This window comes from Salmo salar, chromosome 27, assembly GCF_965601325.2.
Source record: "Salmo salar chromosome 27, fSalSal1, whole genome shotgun sequence".
NCBI classification, from domain to species: Eukaryota; Metazoa; Chordata; class Actinopteri; order Salmoniformes; family Salmonidae; genus Salmo; species Salmo salar.
Genome location: NC_138317.1, coordinates 7,962,230 through 7,981,126, shown reverse-complemented (window position 1 = coordinate 7,981,126; position 18,897 = coordinate 7,962,230). Strand labels below are relative to the sequence as shown.

The 18,897-nt window shown below is 43.3% G+C and overlaps 1 protein-coding gene across 3 annotated transcripts in view; it reads left to right on the top strand.

Annotated features, from left to right (window-relative positions):
* The window catches only part of samd12 (sterile alpha motif domain containing 12), a 124,220-nt gene that overhangs the window by 86,956 nt on the left and 18,367 nt on the right, over window positions 1-18,897 (top strand). For 2 of the 3 annotated variants that reach the window (XM_014177608.3, XM_014177606.3), the window contains exon 5: window positions 173-1,296. The exons of the other annotated variant lie outside the window; for it this stretch is intronic. In XM_014177608.3, the coding sequence (XP_014033083.2) occupies window positions 173-249 (77 nt within the window). In that variant the 3' untranslated portion in view covers window positions 250-1,296. Of the gene's footprint in view, window positions 1-172; window positions 1,297-18,897 lie in introns of those variants that run through there. 3 annotated transcript variants of the gene reach the window in all.

The window sequence follows — 18,897 nt, the reverse complement described above, 5'->3', positions numbered from 1 at the left end:
CAGTTCCTCCTCCCCGCTGTTAGATTTATTATACGTTTGCATGCTGTTCTGTTCGGTCGTGCAGTCAACACATTGTTCCAAACAAGAACGATGCTTCTTTCCACTTTGCTTCTTAGTGCCTTCAGAAAGTATTCACACCCCTTGACTTTTTCCTCATTTTGTTGTGTTACAGCCTGGGAGAGAGAGAAAGAGGGGGAGACGGAGGAGTTTTCGAGGCTAGTGACTCCACAGAGGACAGGAGCCTGCTGAGCGGAGAGCTCAGATAATGAGGCCTCTCAGTTCAGCCTCTTACTCCAGAGTAAATGCATTCTATTCACTATAGACTCCAAGGAAAGACACTACCCCCTGAAGACTCCTTTTGCAGTGCCTTCAGAAAGTATTCACACCCCTTGACTTTTTCCAAATCTTGTTGCGTTAGACTGAATTTTAAATGGTTTAAATTGAGATGTTTTGTCACTGGCCTACACACAATACCCCATTATGTCAAAGTGGAATTATGTTTTTCAACATTTTTACAAAATAAAAAATGTAAAGCTGAAATGTCTTAAGTCAGTAAGTATTCAACCCCTTTGTTGTGGCAAGCCTAAATAAGTGCTTAAGTTGCATGGACTTTCTCTGACCGATGACATGACATACAGCCCTCTGTGTGCAATAATAATGTATAACATTATTTTTGAATGACTACCTCATCTCTGTACCCCACACATACAATTATCTGTAAGGTCCCTCAGTCGAGCAGTGGATTTGCAGTGAATTTCAAGATTCAACCACAAAGACCAGGGAGGTTTTCCAATTCCTTGCAAAGGGCACCTATTGGTAGGAGAGAAAAAAAACAGTCATTGAATATCCTTTTGAGCATGGTGAAGTTATTAATTACACTTTGGATGGGGTATCACCCAGTCACTACAAAGATACAGGCGTCCTTCCTAACTCAGTTGACGGAGAGGAAGGAAACCGCTCAGGGATTTCACCGTGAGGCCAATGGTGACTTTAAAATAGAATTTAATGGCTGTGATGGGAGAAAACAACTGAGGATAGATCAACAACATTATAGTTCCTCCACAATACTAACCTAAATGACAGAGTGAGAAGGAAGCCTGTACAAAATAAAAAAATATTGCAAAGCATGCATCCTGTTTGCAATAAGAATAATGTGCAAATATTGTACAATCCAGGTGTGCAAAGCTCTTAGGCTTACCCAGAAAGACTCTGACATGTATTGACGCTGCGGTGAGAATGCTTATGCAAATGGTATATTTCTGTATTGCATTTTCAATAAATGCAAAAATGTCTAAACATGTTTTCACTTTGTCATTATGGAGTATTGTGTGTAGATGGGTGAGGAAAAATGTCTATTTAATCCATTTTAAATTCAGGCTGGAATAAAGCAAGGGGAATAAAGGCACTGTATATCATTCTATTTCTAAAATTCCAAAACTTCACCCAAGTGTTTTGATCTATATCGCAAGTCAAATCGCAATCACAATATTTAGTAAAAAAAAGGCGTTTTTATTTGTTGTATTTATTAGTCCCCTGTCATGCAGCCCTAGTGTTCGTGCAGCCCTTAGTGTGCGTGCAGCCCTAGTGTGCGTGCATACGTTTATGCATGCGTGTGTAAGGGGGTGTGGACTGGGCCTCAGAGAGAGAAACTCTGCAGAAGGAGTGTGGAGCTGCTGCCCAGCACAGTGTGTGTAGAAGTCCTGTTAACCTTCATTAGCCTCCTCCAGTAGAGAGAGATTAGCAGAATACAAATGCCATTTTCTCAGGTCTCCATTGAATAGCCTTCTCCTCTCCACAGAACTGCTGACGAAGGACCTGCAGAGAAATATGATTTTTTTTTGGGGGGGGGAAGCAGGTGTTTACAGACTGCTAAGCACCTCTGCTTTAATATATTATATGCAAACTATTAATGATAGGAATACATGAAAGGTATTTGGCAGGTGTAATAGAGAGCATTTTTGTGGTGTATGGTGGCTGATAGAGGTGGCTGTTGGGAGTGTTTGACCTTGAAGAAATAAGGTCTTGGACTCTTACATATTTGATCTGTTTGACGTGCCATGCCATGTATTTATAATGGAACATGACTTATATCAATGGTCAAGCCTGGCAACATGTACTTTAATGCAATATAGATGGGCAAGTTCTAGTTCAAGTACCACCAATTCTACACTGTCATTAACGTGTGAAAACAGTACTGGTGGTTGGTATTGTGAGTCAGAAAGCCTCGGTCTTCATTTTATAGAAGAGCCACAGGTAGGGAGTGAGAGTTGCTGTTGCTAGGTTGTGTTAGGCCAGAGAGGGAGGTTACGCCGAGGACACAGACTTGTATCCGTCTTCTAGCACCTCTCCTCCAGTCTCATTAGCTCTGTTCCCTTTCTCCTCTTCTCCATCAGTCTCTCTCCTGCTGTCGTCTCCACTCTCCTCTTCTTCTCAATCACTCGCTCTCTCCTCCCATCGTCTCTCTCCTCTCTATCAGTGTCTCTCTCCTACACAGCAACAGTGTCTGACCGACTGATAGCGCATCCCTGGGCTGGTGGAGGAACACGCCCACTCTGTCTGGGCTCTGCTCTGCAGTACTGCTAGCTAGATGTCAGCAGGATTATATTTCAGACAGAGAGATGTTCCAGGGAGGCCGGACTTGTTTCTATCTGTGGAACTGCAATGAAAGTGAACAGAGTCGTACAAGAAACCAGTAGCCTACCATCATCTGATATCATGCTATAGCACAGTGCTGATGTAGTTATTGGCAAAGAAACACGTGCACACACACACACACACACAGACTTCTCTGGATCCAGAGTGACTGCAGTTAACTAGTTTGTATGTTAGAAAACTGCTTTATGATTCCCAGGGGCCTCTTTGAATAATCTATAGGGAACTGTCTACCCTGTTCAAATGGATAGTTATTTAAGCTTGCTAGCCTACGTTACGCCTGATTGCATATCACTGGCAGCATAAATTGCAAAACTTTACTTGACGTTTGCTCTTCATCGCCCCGATTTTTGGCAACTTCCCAATGTACTCTGTGTGTAGGTGTGCAGGACGGTGTACGTTTGCAGTCATTCTAATCACTCTGGTACCTTGGCCATTTTTACTGACTTATTCCACATACTATGTCATGGGTCTGGAGGGAGAGGCTTGTCACTGGAGAAATTAATGCACTTTACCCTGAGAGCCCAATGACTCATATGTGGCAACCCTACACACACACACACACAAACACACACACACACACACACACACACAGCACCATGTATCGCTGTCCAGAGGGGAACCATAATCTAAATCTGTTGACAGCGAAACAAGGAGAAAAAACGCAGACTGGAATCAAGTCAGTCTCAGGGGTTTGAATGTTGAACGGGTTAGGATCTGTGTACAGGGAAAGTAACAGCCAATCTGTGCTGGAACTGTTGGAACTACGACCCACATCCTGGCATCTGTGGCCTGTGAAGTAAAAAAACATAATTGAGTGTGGGTGTATGCTCTGTAATAGCTTACAGGTGATGTACAGTAAACTAGAGTTGTTCTGTTGTTTCCAAAGTATAGGCATAACGTAGGAAGATCATAGTTTGTGCTTTTCTGCATCCGGCGACTGCTGACGTGCCATGTAAATCCAAACCCACAGTTAGCCCATACAATGTAACTGTAAACAAGAGTTTGGCATCATCAAAAAGCCAAACTGGTCATATAAAAACCTCTGTTTACCCTGTCTGCATTTCTCTGACTGACATGACATACAGCCCTAATTTTCGTGCTCTCCCTCTCTCCCCATCTCTCTCGCACTCCCTCTCTCTCTTTCTCTCTCTCTCTTCCTCGGAGCAGTGTGTGTGTGTGTGGTGGCGTTACGATGATGATGTAAACTGCTCTGTTTTAACATGGCAGCTCCCAAATTGCCCTGAAGTGGCTCGTTGTGTAATTGCAGGTTGGGGCAAAAAAGGGAAGGAGTATGAAGTCAAGTCGCTCCTCGGGCGGCCAAAAAAGACTCTCCTCTCCTGTCTTAAACTCTCCTTAAGTGACTTGTCTAGGCCGACGCCTCCATCACACCCACACCTTGAGTAAGATCTCCAGGAGCCAGGCAGCAATTACCCATCAGCCAGGTTGGTGGTGTGTCTTGCAGGGGAGGGAGCGTGAGGTGGCGGAGAGAGGGGAGAGATGGAAAGCGGGAGAGCGAAACAAAGCAAGACAAGGAGATGGAGAGAGAAAGAAAACGGGGGGGAGTATCTGTCAGAACCAGGAATTGTGCCGCCGTCACATTGCCGTCAACCGGCAGCCATCGCTGATAAAGACAACCCAGACAAAGGATCTTCATGTGTATCCTCTCTTCCTCTCTTGTCTCTCCTTTCTACCCTCCTCTTGCTTTGTTGCCATTGTCACCCGCCCTACCTCCCCCACTTCCTACAAATTAGCGCCTGCATTTACCCATCAATCAGTAGACTGAGGGCTGGAGTTAGGAAGCAGATAGAGGGAGAGAGAGAGCGGTATACACCGTCATTCTCATTAGGGTTCCGTCCTACTCTCATTCATACACACACACACACCGACGTGTTATTTTGGGTGATTTCCGGAACCAGTTGGTGCACTACCCGCCTGCTCTCCACTGATCCATGACAGCAAACGTATTTTTTCCTTCAAGTCTTAATGAAGAGTGAAATCCTGTTGTTTTACGCTGGCGGGGTTTATCTTCGTTTTTCGTCCAGTCTATCTTCGTTCCCCTGCGATCAGGGTAGACGGAGTACATTTTAATAATGCAATGCATTTGCAGAGCGCTTTTCATTTACAGATGTTAATCACAAAGCTCTTTACAATGAGAGCAACCATTTAAAAGAAAAGCTTTAATAGAAGAGCTAAAAAAAAACATTAGGCGAGAAATGAAAAGTACTAAACAGGATACACAAAATAATAGAGGCGACAAGGACAAAACAATAGAACTTGAATGTAAGGTATTTAGAGTGCCTTTTTTCAAATGAGTGATGATTCATTGAAAGATGTAGTGAAACAAATAATGTTAGTTAGCGTGCTTGGTTTGACATACTCATGCTCGTGTGAGGACACATACCTGGATGCACTTGGCCAGATATAGTTGAAGTCAGAAGTTTACATGCACCTTAGCCAAATACATTTCAACTCAGTTTTTCACAATTCCTGACATTTAATCCTAGTAAAAATTCCCTGTCTTAGGTCAGTTAGGATCACCACTTTATTTTACGAATGTGAAATGTCCGAATAATAGTAGAGAATCATTTATTTCAGCTTTTATTTTTTTCATCACATTCTCAGTGGGTCAGAAGTTTACATACACTCAATTAGTATTTGGTAGCATTGCCTTTAAATGATTGAACTATGGGTCAAATGTTTCGGGTAGCTTTCCACAAGCTTCCCACAATAAGTTGGGTGAATTTTGGCCCATTTCTCCTGACGACAGAGTCAGGTTTGTAGGCCTCCTTGCTCGCACATGCTTTTTCAGTTCTGCCCACAAATTTTCTATGGGATTGAGGTCAGGGTTTTGTGATGGCCACTCCAATACCTTGACCTTGTTGTCCTTAAGCCATTTTGCCACAACTTTGGAAGTATGCTTGGGGCCATTGTCCATTTGGAAGACCCATTTGCGACCAAGCTTTAACTTCCTGACTAATGTCTTGAGATGTTGCTTCAATATATCCACATATCCTCCTGCAGCAAAGCATCCCCACAACATGATGCTGCCACCCCTGTGCTTCACCGTTGGGATGGTATTCTTGCAAGCCTCCCCCTTTTTCCTCTAAACATAATGATGGTAATTATGGCCAAACAGTTCTATTTTTGTTTCATCAGACCAGAGGGCATTTCTCCAAAAAGTACGATCTTTGTCCCCATGTGCAGTTGCAAACCGTAGTCTGGCTTTTTTATGGCGGTTTTGGAGCAGTGGCTTCTTGCTTGCTGAGCGGCCTTTCAGGTTATGTTGATATAGGACTGGTTTTACTGTGGATATAGATATTTTTGTACCTGTTTCCTCCAGCATCTTCATATGGTCCTTTGCTGTTGTTCTGGGATTGATTTGCACTTTTCTCACCAAAGTACGTTCATCTCTAGGAGACAGAACGCGTCTCCTTCCTGAGCGGTATGACGGCTGCGTGGTCACCAGGTGTTTATACTTGTGTACTATTGTTTGTACAGATGAACGTGGTACCTTCAGGCATTTGGAAATTGCTCCCAAGGATGAACCAGACTTGTGGAGGTCTACAATTTTTTTCTGAGCTCTTGGCTGATTTCTTTTGATTTTCCCATGATGTCAAGCAAAGAGGCACTGAGTTTGAAGGTAGGCCTTGAAATACATTCACAGGTACACCTCCAATTGACTCAAATTATGTCAATTAGACTATCAGAAGCTTCTAAAGCCATGACATCATTTTCTGAAATTTTCCAAGCTATTTAAAGGCACAGTCAACTTAGTGTATGTAAACTTCTGACCCACTGGAATTGTGATATAGTGAAATAATCTGTCTGCAAACAATTGTTGGAAAAATTACTTGTGTCATGCACAAAGTAGATGTCCTAACCGACTTGCCAAAACTGTGGAGTGGTTCAAAAACGAGTTTTAATGACTCCAACCTAAGTGTATGTAACTTCCAACTTCAACTGTATATGTTAAAGCGCCTAAGTATAGACACTCTTACCAAGTCATATTCTCATTCTTATCAAGCCATATTCTCCCGCATAGGTTTTAGGTGTCAGTGACATTAGTGCAAGACTGAATGTTAAACATGGACTTGCTAATTGGTCAGGAAGGGTGATGATGAGCCAATGTGAGATGGGCATGGCTTTAGTCTTCCAGTCCTAGTTGGTATGCTGTACAGTCAGTTCCACCCAGGAGCTTTAAAATCTGATTCATATTGAGTTAATGACTAATTGTTCTTCCTGAGAAATCTAGGTGCATTTTCAAATTAGCACCAAGGCACTCTTGGGGAAAAATTCATAGTAATTAACACTTAAATAAATAATTAACACTTTTGAATTTTTCACTAAATGCCAGATTTCAGGACATGATCTACTCTACTGAAGGTACTGTCAAAGAAAGTGCTGTTGTACTTCAAGCATTTCTCTTTCTCGCTCAATTAACCATTTTAACATATTTCGTATATATTTTTGAAATATTTTTTAAACCTCAACTCCTGCAACCCACCTCACCCAATGTGGTATGGATCTGCTATTTTTATACTTTAGAACCGGAACCCCCAACAGAAGCTAGCCAGCTAACTAGCTACTAACTAGTAGTCAGCTAGCGGTCACCAGCTAACCTTTAGGCCGGACAACTCATGCCAGTCTGCACAGCACGATTCAACCCAGTCCACATCTCCGGATTCCTACCGCAAGCTCTGAACCTTTTCACCTGGATCATCGCAGCTAGCTAGCTGCTATCCGAGTGGCTACTCCTGGCTACTCCTGGCTACTCCTGGCTAACGTCTCTGTCCCGAAGCAAGCACCAATTAGCCTGGAGCTAGCCTATGCTAGGCCCATCTCACGGCTAGCTGAAGAGGTCCATCAGCCACTCCTTGGCTACAATACCTATTTTGCCAATTGACCTGGACCCCTTTTACTGCCGATACAGAGCCTCGCCAATCCTTCACGACTGGTCTGCCGACGTAATACGCCCGAGGGGGTTTTCAACAGGCTCCTCCGTCACTACGTCCCCTGAATGCCCATCTGCTAGCCGCGGCCCGCTAGCTGTCTAGAGCATATCGGACTGTTAGCTGAAGAGGCCCAAAAGCCAATTTTCTTGGGCTACAATACCTATTTTGCCAATTGGCCTGGACCCTTCTACTACACGGAGCCCTGCCGATACATCATGACTGGTCTGCCGACGTAACCACCCAAGGGGGCAACAACTGACTCTTCCGTCGCGACGTCCCCCTAAGGCCCTTCTGCTAGCCCTGGCCCGCTAGCTGTCTGAATCGCCGTGTCTCCAGGCTGCCTAGCTACCCTCTAGACCCCATGATCACTCGGTTACGCATGCCTCTCCCTAATGTCAATATGCCTTGTCAATTGCTGTTTTGGTTAGTGATTATTGTCTTATTTCACTGTAGAACCTCCAGCCCTGCTCAATATGCCTTAGCTAACCCTTTTGTTCCACCTCCCACACATTCGGTGATCTCACCTGGTTTAAATGGTGTCTCTAGAGACAATACCTCTCTCATCGTCACTCAATGCCAAGGTTTACCTCCACTGTATTCACATAATCTTGTCATACTCTTATCTCATACTCTTGTCTCATACTCTTGTCAGACTCTTGTCTGTACATTATGCCTTGAATCTATTCTTCCGTGCCCAGAAACCTGCTCCTTTTACTCTCTTTTCCAAACACACTAGACGACCAGTTCTTATAGCCTTTATCCGTACCCTTATCCTACTCCTCCTCTGTTCCTCTGGTGATGTAGAGGTTAATCCATTCCCTGCAGTGCCTAGCTCCACTCCCATTCCCCAGGCGCTCTCATTTGTTGACTTCTGTAACTGTAAAAGCCTTGGTTTCATGCATGTTAACATTAGAAACCTTATTCCCTAAGTTTGTTTTATACACTACTTTAGCACACTCGGCCAACCCGGATATCCGAGCCGTGTCTGAATCCTGGCTTAGGAAGGCCACCAAAAACCCTGAAATTTCCATCCCTAACTATAACATTTTCCGACAAGATAGAACTGTCAAAGGGGGCGGAGTTGCAATCTACTGCAGCGATAGCCTGCAGAGTTCTGTCATACTATCCAGGTCTGTGCCCAAACAATTTGAGCTTCTACTTTTAAAAATTCACCTTTCCAGAAACAAGTCTCTCACCGTTGCCGCTTGCTATAGACCACCTTCTGCCCCCAGCTGTGCCCTGGACACCATATGTGAATTGATTGCCCCCCCATCTATCGTCAGACCTCGTACTGTTAGGTGACCTAAACTGGGACATGCTTAACACCCCGGCCGTCCTACAATCTAAGCTAGATGCCCTCAATCTCACACAAATTATCAATGAACCTACCAGGTACAACCCCAAATCCGTAAACACGGGCACCCTCATAGATATCATCCTAACCAACCTGCCCTCCAAATACACCTCTGCTGTCTTCGGTTCCCTGTGGCTCAGTTGGTAGAGCATGGTGTTTGCAACGCCAGGGTTGTGGGTTCGATTCCCACGGGGGGGCCAGTAAAAAATAAAAAAAAAAATGCATGAAATTAAATGTATGAAATGTATGCATTCACTACTGTAAGTCACTCTGGATAAGAGCGTCTGCTAAATGACTAAAATGTAAAAATGTAATGTCTTCAACCAGGATCTCAGCGATCACTGCCTCATTCCCTATGTCCATAATGGGTCTGCGGTCAAATGACCACCCCTCATCACTGTCAAACGCTCCCTAAAACACTTCAGCGAGCAGGCCTTTCTAATCGACCTGGCCTGGGTATCGTGGAAGGATATTGACCTCATTCCATCAGTAGAGGATGCCTGGTTATTCTTTAAAAGTGCTTTCCTCACCATCTTAAATAAGCATGCCCCATTCAAAAACAATTGAACCGGGAACAGATATAGCCCTTGGTTCACTCCAGACCTGACTGCCCTTGACCAGCACAAAACACATCCTGTGGCGTACTGCATTAGCATCGAATAGCCCCCGCGATATGCAACTTTTCAGGGAAGTTAGGAACCAATATACACAGGCAGTTAGAAAAGCAAAGGCTAGCTTTTTCAAACAGAAATTTTCATCCTGTAGCACAAACTCCAAAAGGTTCTGGGACACTGTAAAGTCCATGGAGAATAAGAGCACCTCCTCCCAGCTGCCCACTGCACTGAGGCTAGGAAACACTGTCACCACCGATAAATCCATGATAATTGAGAATTTCAATAAGCATTTTTCTACAGCTGGCCATACTTTCCACCTGGCTACCCCGGTCAACAGCCCTGCACCCCCCTCAGCAACTTGTCCAAACCTCCCCATTTCTACTTCACCCAAATCCAGATAGCCGATGTTCTGAAAGAGCTGCAAAATCTGGACCCCTACAAATCAGCCGGACTACACAATCTGGACCCTCTCTTTCTAAAATGATCCGCCGCAATTGCTGCAACCCCTATTACTAGCCTGTTCAACCTCTCTTTCGTATCGTGTGAGATCCCCAAAGATTGTAAAGCTGCCGCGGTCATCCCCCTCTTCAAAGGGGGAGACACTCTAGACCCAAACTGTTACAGACCTATATCTATCCTACCCTGCCTTTCTAAGGTCTTCGAAAGCCAAGTTAACAAACAGATCACCGACCATTTCGAATCCCATCGTACCTTCTCCGTTATGCAATCTGGTTTTCGAGCTGGTCATGGGTGCACCTCAGCCATGCTCAAGGTCCTAAACGATATCATAACTGCCATCGATAAGAGACAATACTGTGCAGCTGTATTCATCGACTCTGTCAATCACCACATTCTTATCGGCATACTCAACAGCCATGGTTTCTCAAATGACTGCCTCGCCTGGTTCACCAACTACTTCTCAGACAGAGTTCAGTGTGTCAAATCGGAGGGCCTGTTGTCTGAACCTCTGGCAGTCTTTATGGGGGTGCCACAGGGTTCAATTCTCGGGCCGACTCTTTTTTTTGTATACATCAATGATGTCGCTCTTGTTGCTGGTGATTCTCTGATCCACCTCTACGTGGACGACACCATTCTGTGTACTTCTGGCCCTTCTTTGGACACTGTTACCTAACCTCCAGACAAGCTTCAATGCCATACAACTCTCCTTCTGTGGCCTCCAACTGCTCTTAAATGCAAGTAAAACTAAATGCATGCTTTTCAACCGATCACTGCCCGCACCTGCCCACCCGTCCAGCATCACTACCTTGGACGGTTCTGACCTAGAATATGTGGACGACTACAAATACCAAGGTGTCTGGTTAGATTGGAAACTCTCCTTCCAGACTCACATTAAGCATCTCCAATCCAAAATTAAATCTAGAATCGGCTTCCTATTTCGCAACAAAGCATCCTTCACTCATGCTGCCAAACATACCCTTGTAAAACTAACTATCCTACCGATCCTTGACTTCGGCGATGTCATTTACAAAATAGCCTCCAACACAAATTGGATGCAGTCTATCACAGTGCCATCCGTTTTGTCACCAAAGCCCCATATACTACCCACCACTGCGACCTGTATGCTCTCGTTGGCTGGCCCTCGCTTCATATTCGTCGCCAAACCCACTGGCTCCAGGTCATCTATAAGTCTTTGCTAGGTTAAGCCCCACCTTATCTCAGCTCACTGGTCACCAAGGCAGCACCCACCCGTAGCACGCGCTCCAGCAGGTATATTTCACTGGTCACCCCCAAAGCCAACTCCTACTTTGGCCTCCTTTCCTTCCAGTTCTCTGCTGCCAATGACTGGGACGAATTGCAAAAATCACTGAAGCTGGAGACTCATATCTCCCTCACTAACTTTAAGCACCAGCTGTCAGAACAGCTCACAGATCACTGCACCTATACATAGCCCATCTGTAAACAGCCCATCCAACTACCTCATCCCCATACTGTTATTTACTTTTTTTGCTCCTTTGCACCCCAGTATCTCTACTTGCACATTCGTCTTCTGCACATCTATCACTCCAGTGTTTAATTGCTAAATTGTAATTATTTCGCCACTATGGCCTATTTATTGCCTTACCTCCCTTATCTTACCTCATTTGCACACACTGTATATAGATTTTTATATTGTGTTATTGACTGTATGTTTGTTCATTCCATGTGTAACTCTGTGTTGTTGTTTGTGTCGCACTGCTTTGCTTTATCTTGGCCAGGTCGCAGTTGTAAATGAGAACTTGTTCTCAACTGGTGAAATTAAAATAAAATAAAAAATGACATTAGTAATTTGGCAGACGCTTTTATCCAGAGCGACTTACAGTAAGTGCACAATTTTAAGGCAGCTAGGTGAGACAACCACACATACCAGTCAAAGTAAGCAAAAATATCCTAAATAAAGCAGCTATCAGAAATGTCAGCGCTAGTAACAAGAGACAAGTGCAAGTGTTTGTGCAAGAAAGGCAACGGTGTTGTTGTCTTTCGGGGGACTTCCTTAAGATGTCTACAAAGCCTACGGTTCTATACATTCTCCTAATATATGGGTACATGAAATAAGCATAGGCTTAAGGATCACACTTGCAGCTATAAATGCATAATCATTAAATACACATTAATTGTCAACCCATTTTACAATGCTCTGTATTTACATAGAGGCTAGATGCTAGGTACTGCATCTTTATTCTGCACTAGTAGGTAAACCTCTGTTTCATCGGGGGAACTCTCCAAAATAAAGAGTCGGTTTGTTTATTTCTTTGTTTTGAGGTTTTGAATTAGATTAAACATTTTGTGCACAATAAAAATTCTGCGACTTACAGTAATTCTCTCTTTTGTTTTCTGCCCCTAATAGAATTGTGTGGGAAGCAATTTCCTGTAGAAGGAGTGATTATCATAGGTGCTTAGGTAGAAAATTGATTTACAATTGTCTCCCTGCTACACTGCCTTCATTCAAGGCTCTCAACATACAGTCGGGGGGGGGGTAAAGAAGGCGATATAAAGAGAAAGATGTGTAATTGCATATCACAAGGATCACAGATCACGCTTGTGTCCTCTGTTCTCATACCCTCTTCCCTCACTCTAGTTTTTTCATCTCTCGCTCACTTTTACTCCCTCTCTCCTACGGCCTTCTCTCTCTCCCGCTCTTTCACCCACCTCTGTTTGTTCCCCTCCCTCACTTTTACTCTCTTGCTGTAGTCCATCTGTCTTCTCTCTCTCTCTCTCTCTCTCTCTCCCCCCACACACACACTTACCAGTCCACACACTCTTACCAGTCCTTTATTTCTATCCATATCTCATGCTCTCATCCATAGCTGATGCGGCCTAATTTTTACATTTTAACATCACCTAGCAGGAGGAGCAAAGGTAGGTGTGTGTGCGTGTGCGCGTGTGTGCTGCTCGGGTGGGTAGATGGGTGCAGCCTTTCCTCTCCCTCCTTAGCCAAACAAAGGCTTTGCTCATTCATACTGGGCCCTGATTGGCCGGGGGTGTAGGGGGAGGAGCAGGACAGATGTCTCAGGCTGTGATTAGTCAGAGGCGTGTGGGCGGTGAGAACAGGTGACACATTGGACTGGAACGCGTGAGAACGAACAGCACCACGCTGATTAGTCATCATTTGAGCACAAACTGTTCCCTTTTTCTCTTTCACTTCTCCATCAGACCATTCCTGATTCCACTGCTGAGGCTTATACAGTTGAAGTACTCAAACTGTTTTACTCACTGATATGCTGTTCGAGCAACAACCGATATGATTGTTGATATTTGTCGAGTGATTCCCTGTCATATCCAATAGACCAACAGTGGATGAGATGAGTTCCATCCCATACTGTCCACATGTATTTGTGTAGTTGGAGTGCTACTGTATATAAATCTAATCCCTTAGTACTTATAGCAGTATCTTTTACTAGTACTGTAGTAGTATCAGTCAACATGTTCCATTTGCCCCTCCAGTAGTCTCATTTACCAGCTGTGCGTGTTATGTGACTGTCTATACCACTTGCTTGCAGATACCATACTGACATCAGCCTCCCTCTGTGTCCTTAGTGTCGCTTGGCTTGACCCAACAACATTATGTACCCACAGGTATATCATATTTTATACCAGAGCTACTGTCCTGTAACAGTGTAGCACCACACATCACTGAACAGCTCCATAGAGTTCTACAGCAGAGAGGCCACATTGACTTGAGAGCACGCTGGGACATGCTGCAGTGGTGGATGGCCAATGACGGCCTTGATAGGTGACACTTACTCCCCCGGGGTCTCTCCCCTCCCCGCCACATATGAATATTTATCCCACGTTAGCCGACAGATGCCCCCGCCGATATCCACCGGGACCTACACATAGCTGACACTTACATAATATCCCGTTTTACCACAGGTCGATATACTTTGAGAGGCCAGTTCATTAGGTACACCCATCTAGTACCAGAACGGCCTGAATTTTTCAGGTATGGAAATGTTTCTCAGTTGGTATCAAGGGACCTAACTTGTGCCAGGAAAACATTCCCCACACCACTGCCAACATCCTGTACTGTTGACACCAGACAGGATGGGGCCATGGACTCATGCTGCTCAGGCCAAATCCTGACTCTGTCATCATCTTAATGCAACAGGAACCGGGATGCCGTTCTGGGCACCACTGTTGTACTGTGCTGTTATTTGCCAGTTTATGGCCGGCCTGTTAGCGTACACGATTCTTGCCATTCTCCAACTTCTCATCAATGAGCTGTTTTTGCCCACAGGGCTGACCACTGAGTGGATGTTTTTTGTTTGCGTGAAAAGTCTGCGCGTCTGGCACTGACTATCATACCACGCTCAAAGTCGCTTAGGTCACTTGTTTTTCCAATTTTAACATTCAACAGTAACTGAATGCCTCGATGCCTGTCTGCCTGCTTTATATAGCAAGCCACTGCCACGTGACTCACTGTCTGTAGGAGCTAACCATTTTCGTGAACAGGGTGGTGTACATCAAACTGGTCACAGTTTTAAGGCAGTTAAGGTGAGGTGCCATCTCGTTAAGGTGAGGTGCCCCCCACTGTGAATCGAACTCGCATAAGTCTTCGGCGGTCATGCGTTTGGCTCCCACAGCTGTTTCCATATTTCACCTGTGTGTTGTGACAGAGCTGCGCAGCCTCGTAATGTTGCATTTTACATTTACATTACATTTAAGTCATTTAGCAGACGCTCTTATCCAGAGCGACTTACAAAATGGTGCATTCACCTTATGATATCCAGTGGAACAACCACTTTACAATAGTGCATCTAAATCTTTTAGGGGGGGGGGGTTAGAAGGATTACTTATTATTTTAACCTTCCATCATTGGGACCTTTCTTTAACACTGTAATTAGCATGTCATAGACAGCCGTAATAGCTTACTATGTCTGTATGTGCCAAATGATATACCACCGATGTGATTGCAGCAGACTGCTTGCAGCAGTTTGTAAGCGAATCATTAGCTATGTTGCTAACCAAGAGTGTGGTTTGTTCACTGTGTCAAGTCACTCATCATAAACTGGCATCTGGTTGTTTATTAGGTCCAAGACTTTTTCCTGGTCAGGTCACATGGTCCGGAGTAACTCCTGGCCCTAGTGAGTATGATGACCTACCACACATGTTTTCCGCACTATGTCTCTACTTTCAGTAAGGAAAGCATTGTTTTCATTTAGGGAACATTAGAGACAAAATGTTGCCCAGGAATCTGGTAATGAAGTCCAGGCTTGCCCACTTCTCCCTTTTCTCTTCTGTCTTCCCATATCCCTAACACAAACAATAATAAATAACTATAAGTAATCAACCTGAAATGAGTCAATCCAACTCACACACACACACACTCACACACACACACACACACACACACACACACACACACACACACACACACACACACACACACACACACACACACACACACACACACACACACACACACACACACACACACACACACACACCGGCAGAACTAATTGTTTGAAGTGATTTCTTATTTATTTACGAGACAGCAGAATTAGTTTAAACGTGAAACGCTGCTCCACTCATGCGGAATAAAAGCGCTTCAGAAGGTTTTTCAGGACTGAAGGCCTCCAAATGAGATTTTTGTTGATTGTTGATATGATTGCGTGGGAGGACTGGCTGTTCTTCCCTGACCACTCAAATTACCGCCCAGACTTGGGAGGGTTAAGTCACTTGTTTCATATAGAGTAAATGTATAGAAAAATCTATATTTTGAGGATTTGCCTGGCGGCGCAAGCATTCCACTGGATTTTGCCACTTCTACAGATATCCAATTTAAAGAAAGTAGTTAATGATATTATAAATGATAGTGAAATCATGGTGGATAATGAATGCATTATCCTGGTTAGATTTAAAGTAAATAAACTACTGCTGTCGCTAAGCGATATGGCTATATATATATATATATATTTATTTTTTTTTTTTTTAATTTTTTTTTATTCTAGCTAACTATATAAACAAAGGTTATTACCTGTGTAAAGAGAAAATAACATTCCACAATACCTCACACAACCCATGAGCCAAGACTACCGCCTTGTCTTGCACAGCTGCCTTCCTCACTCTTTCTCTCTCTCCCGCGACATTTGACCTTGTTGAAACCAATTTTGCACTCGAGCGAGAGACAACATTGAGTACATTCTGCCATTGAGTTGGCAGAATAGGGGAGAAATAAGGTCCCGTTACCACAGTAACACACGGATATGAGGAGTTTTCAACCCCGCAGTGTGTGAGGTCATCATTATTCACACAAACACCGCGCAGCTCAAGGTTGTTTTGGAGATAAAATTGCTGAGGCCCAAACATTGTGATTCCTTCCTGGACTCACTTCCTTGTCTTCCTCAATGATCTCCATCACTTCTGTCCATTCTGTCGAGTCATCATATTTCTATAGAAAATGAAATTCGCTTCAGCTGTGAAAGACTGACTGACTGACTGATGATCCCCTTAACCTTAGCTATTGATACACTTTCCCCTTTCTAAAATTGGACGATATAAGATCATGTCTTATACTGTAGAGTTTTGAAGGACTCTCATATCATATTGACTTTGAATTGAATTGCCAATGACTTCTGTGTTGACATCGAGGAGCCCTTGTTTGGGTGAGGAAGCTAAAGGATTCAAGGGGTCTTTTCAAGACTATGCTCCAAGAATACGTGGCGGTCTGATGGACATTTCTCAAGGACAGTGAATGGAAAGAAAGCACTGGTTTTTAATGTGAAAGCTATATCCTGGATTTAAAAGACAATGAATGTAGCATTTGAAGCTACAGTGCATGGTAAACCTAATTGATGTAGCACACGACGACATGATTGATTTAACCACGTTGCATTGTTCTGTCATTCCTTGGATCGAACTGAAGTACAATGGCAAGAAGAAAAAAACCTTTGGAATTATCTGGATTTCTGCATAAATTGGTCTAAATCACAACAACAGACAAACACAGTCTGCTTAAAAACCTCTTAAGGATCCACCCCTTTTTTTCAATTTTTGCCTAAAATGACATACCCAAATCTAACTGCCTGTAACTCAGGCCCTGAAGCAAGGATATGCATATTCTTGGTACCATTTGAAAGGAAACACTTTGACGTGTGTGGAAATGTGAAAGGAATGTAGGACTATAACACAATAGATCTGCTAAAAGATAATACAAAGAAAGAAAACAACCGTTTTTTGGTATTTTTTTGTACCATCATCTTTGAAATGCAAGAGATAGGCCATAATGTATTATTCCAGCCATGCTGCAATTTAGATTTTGGCCACTAGAATGCAGCAGTGTATGTGCAAAGTTTTAGACTGATCAAATTAACCATTGTATTTCTGTTCAAAATTATGTATCAAGACTGCCCAAATATGCCTAATTTGTTTATTAATAACTTTTCATGTTCAAAACTGTGCACTGTCATCAAACAATAGCATGGCATTATTTCACTGTAATAGCTACTGTAAATTGGACAGTGCAGTTAGATTAACAAGAATTTAAGCTTTCTGCCAATATCAGATATGTCTATGTCCTGTTCTTGTTACTTACAACCTCATGCTAATTGCATTAGCCTATGTTAGCTCAACCGTCCCGTGGAAGGGACATCAATCCCAAATAAGTTTTTTCACTAAAAACACACAAATTATTGTATTTTTCTCGCCTACATTGAATACATAATTTAAACATTCACAGTGTAGCTTGGGAAAAGTATGTGAACCCCTAGGCTAATGACTTCTCCAAAAGCTAATTGGAGTCAGGATTCAGCTAACCTGGAGTACAATTGAGATGAGATTGGAGATGTTGGTTAGAGCTGCCCTGCCATATAAACAACACTCACAAAATTTGAGTTTGCTATTCACAAGAAGCATTGCCTGATGTGAACCATGCCTCGAAAAAAAGAGATCTCAGAAGACCTAAGATTAAGAATTGTTGACTTGAATTTAACTGGAAAGGGTTACAAAAGTATATCTAAAAGCCTTGATGTTCATCAGTCCACAGTAAGACATAAAAAAACATTGCTGCATATCTGAAGTTCGCAAAATAGCATCTGGATGTTCCAAAATATTCTGTGGACAGATTAAACTAAAGTTGAGTTGTTTGGAAGGAAGGAACACGCAACACTATGTGTGGAGAAAAAAAAGGCACAGCACACTAACATAAAACCTCATCCCAACTATAAAGTATGGTGAAGGGAGCATCATGGTTTGGAGCTGCTTTGCTGCCTCAGGGCCTGGACAGCTTGCTATCAACGGAAAAATGAATTCTCAAGTTTATCATGACATATTTTGCAGGAGTATGTAAGGCTATCTGTCTGTCAATAGAAGTTGGGTGGTGCAACAAGACAACGACCCAAAACACACAAGTAAATTAACAACAGAATGGCTTCAAGAGAAGAAAATACACCTTCTGGAGTGGCCCAGTCAGAGACCTCAACCCGATTGAGAGGCTGTGGCATGACCTCAAGAGAGCGGTTCACACCAGACATCCCAAGAATATTGCTGAACTGAAACAGTTTTGTAAAGAGGAATGGTCCAAAATTCCTCCTGGAAAAAACATTTGGTTGAGGTTATTGCTGTCAACCAATTATTAAATCCAAAGGTTCACATACTTTTCCCACCCTGCACTGTGAATGTTTACACGGTGTTCAATAAAGACATGAAAACGTATAATTGTTTGTGTTATTCGTTTAAGCAGACTGTATGTCTATTGTTGTGACTTAGATGAAGATCAGATCAAATGTTATGTCCAATCTATGCAGAAGTCCAGGTAATTCCAAGGGTCCACATACTTTTTCTTGCCACTGTAAATGACATTGAGGTTCTGTAGGGAGTGAGCAAA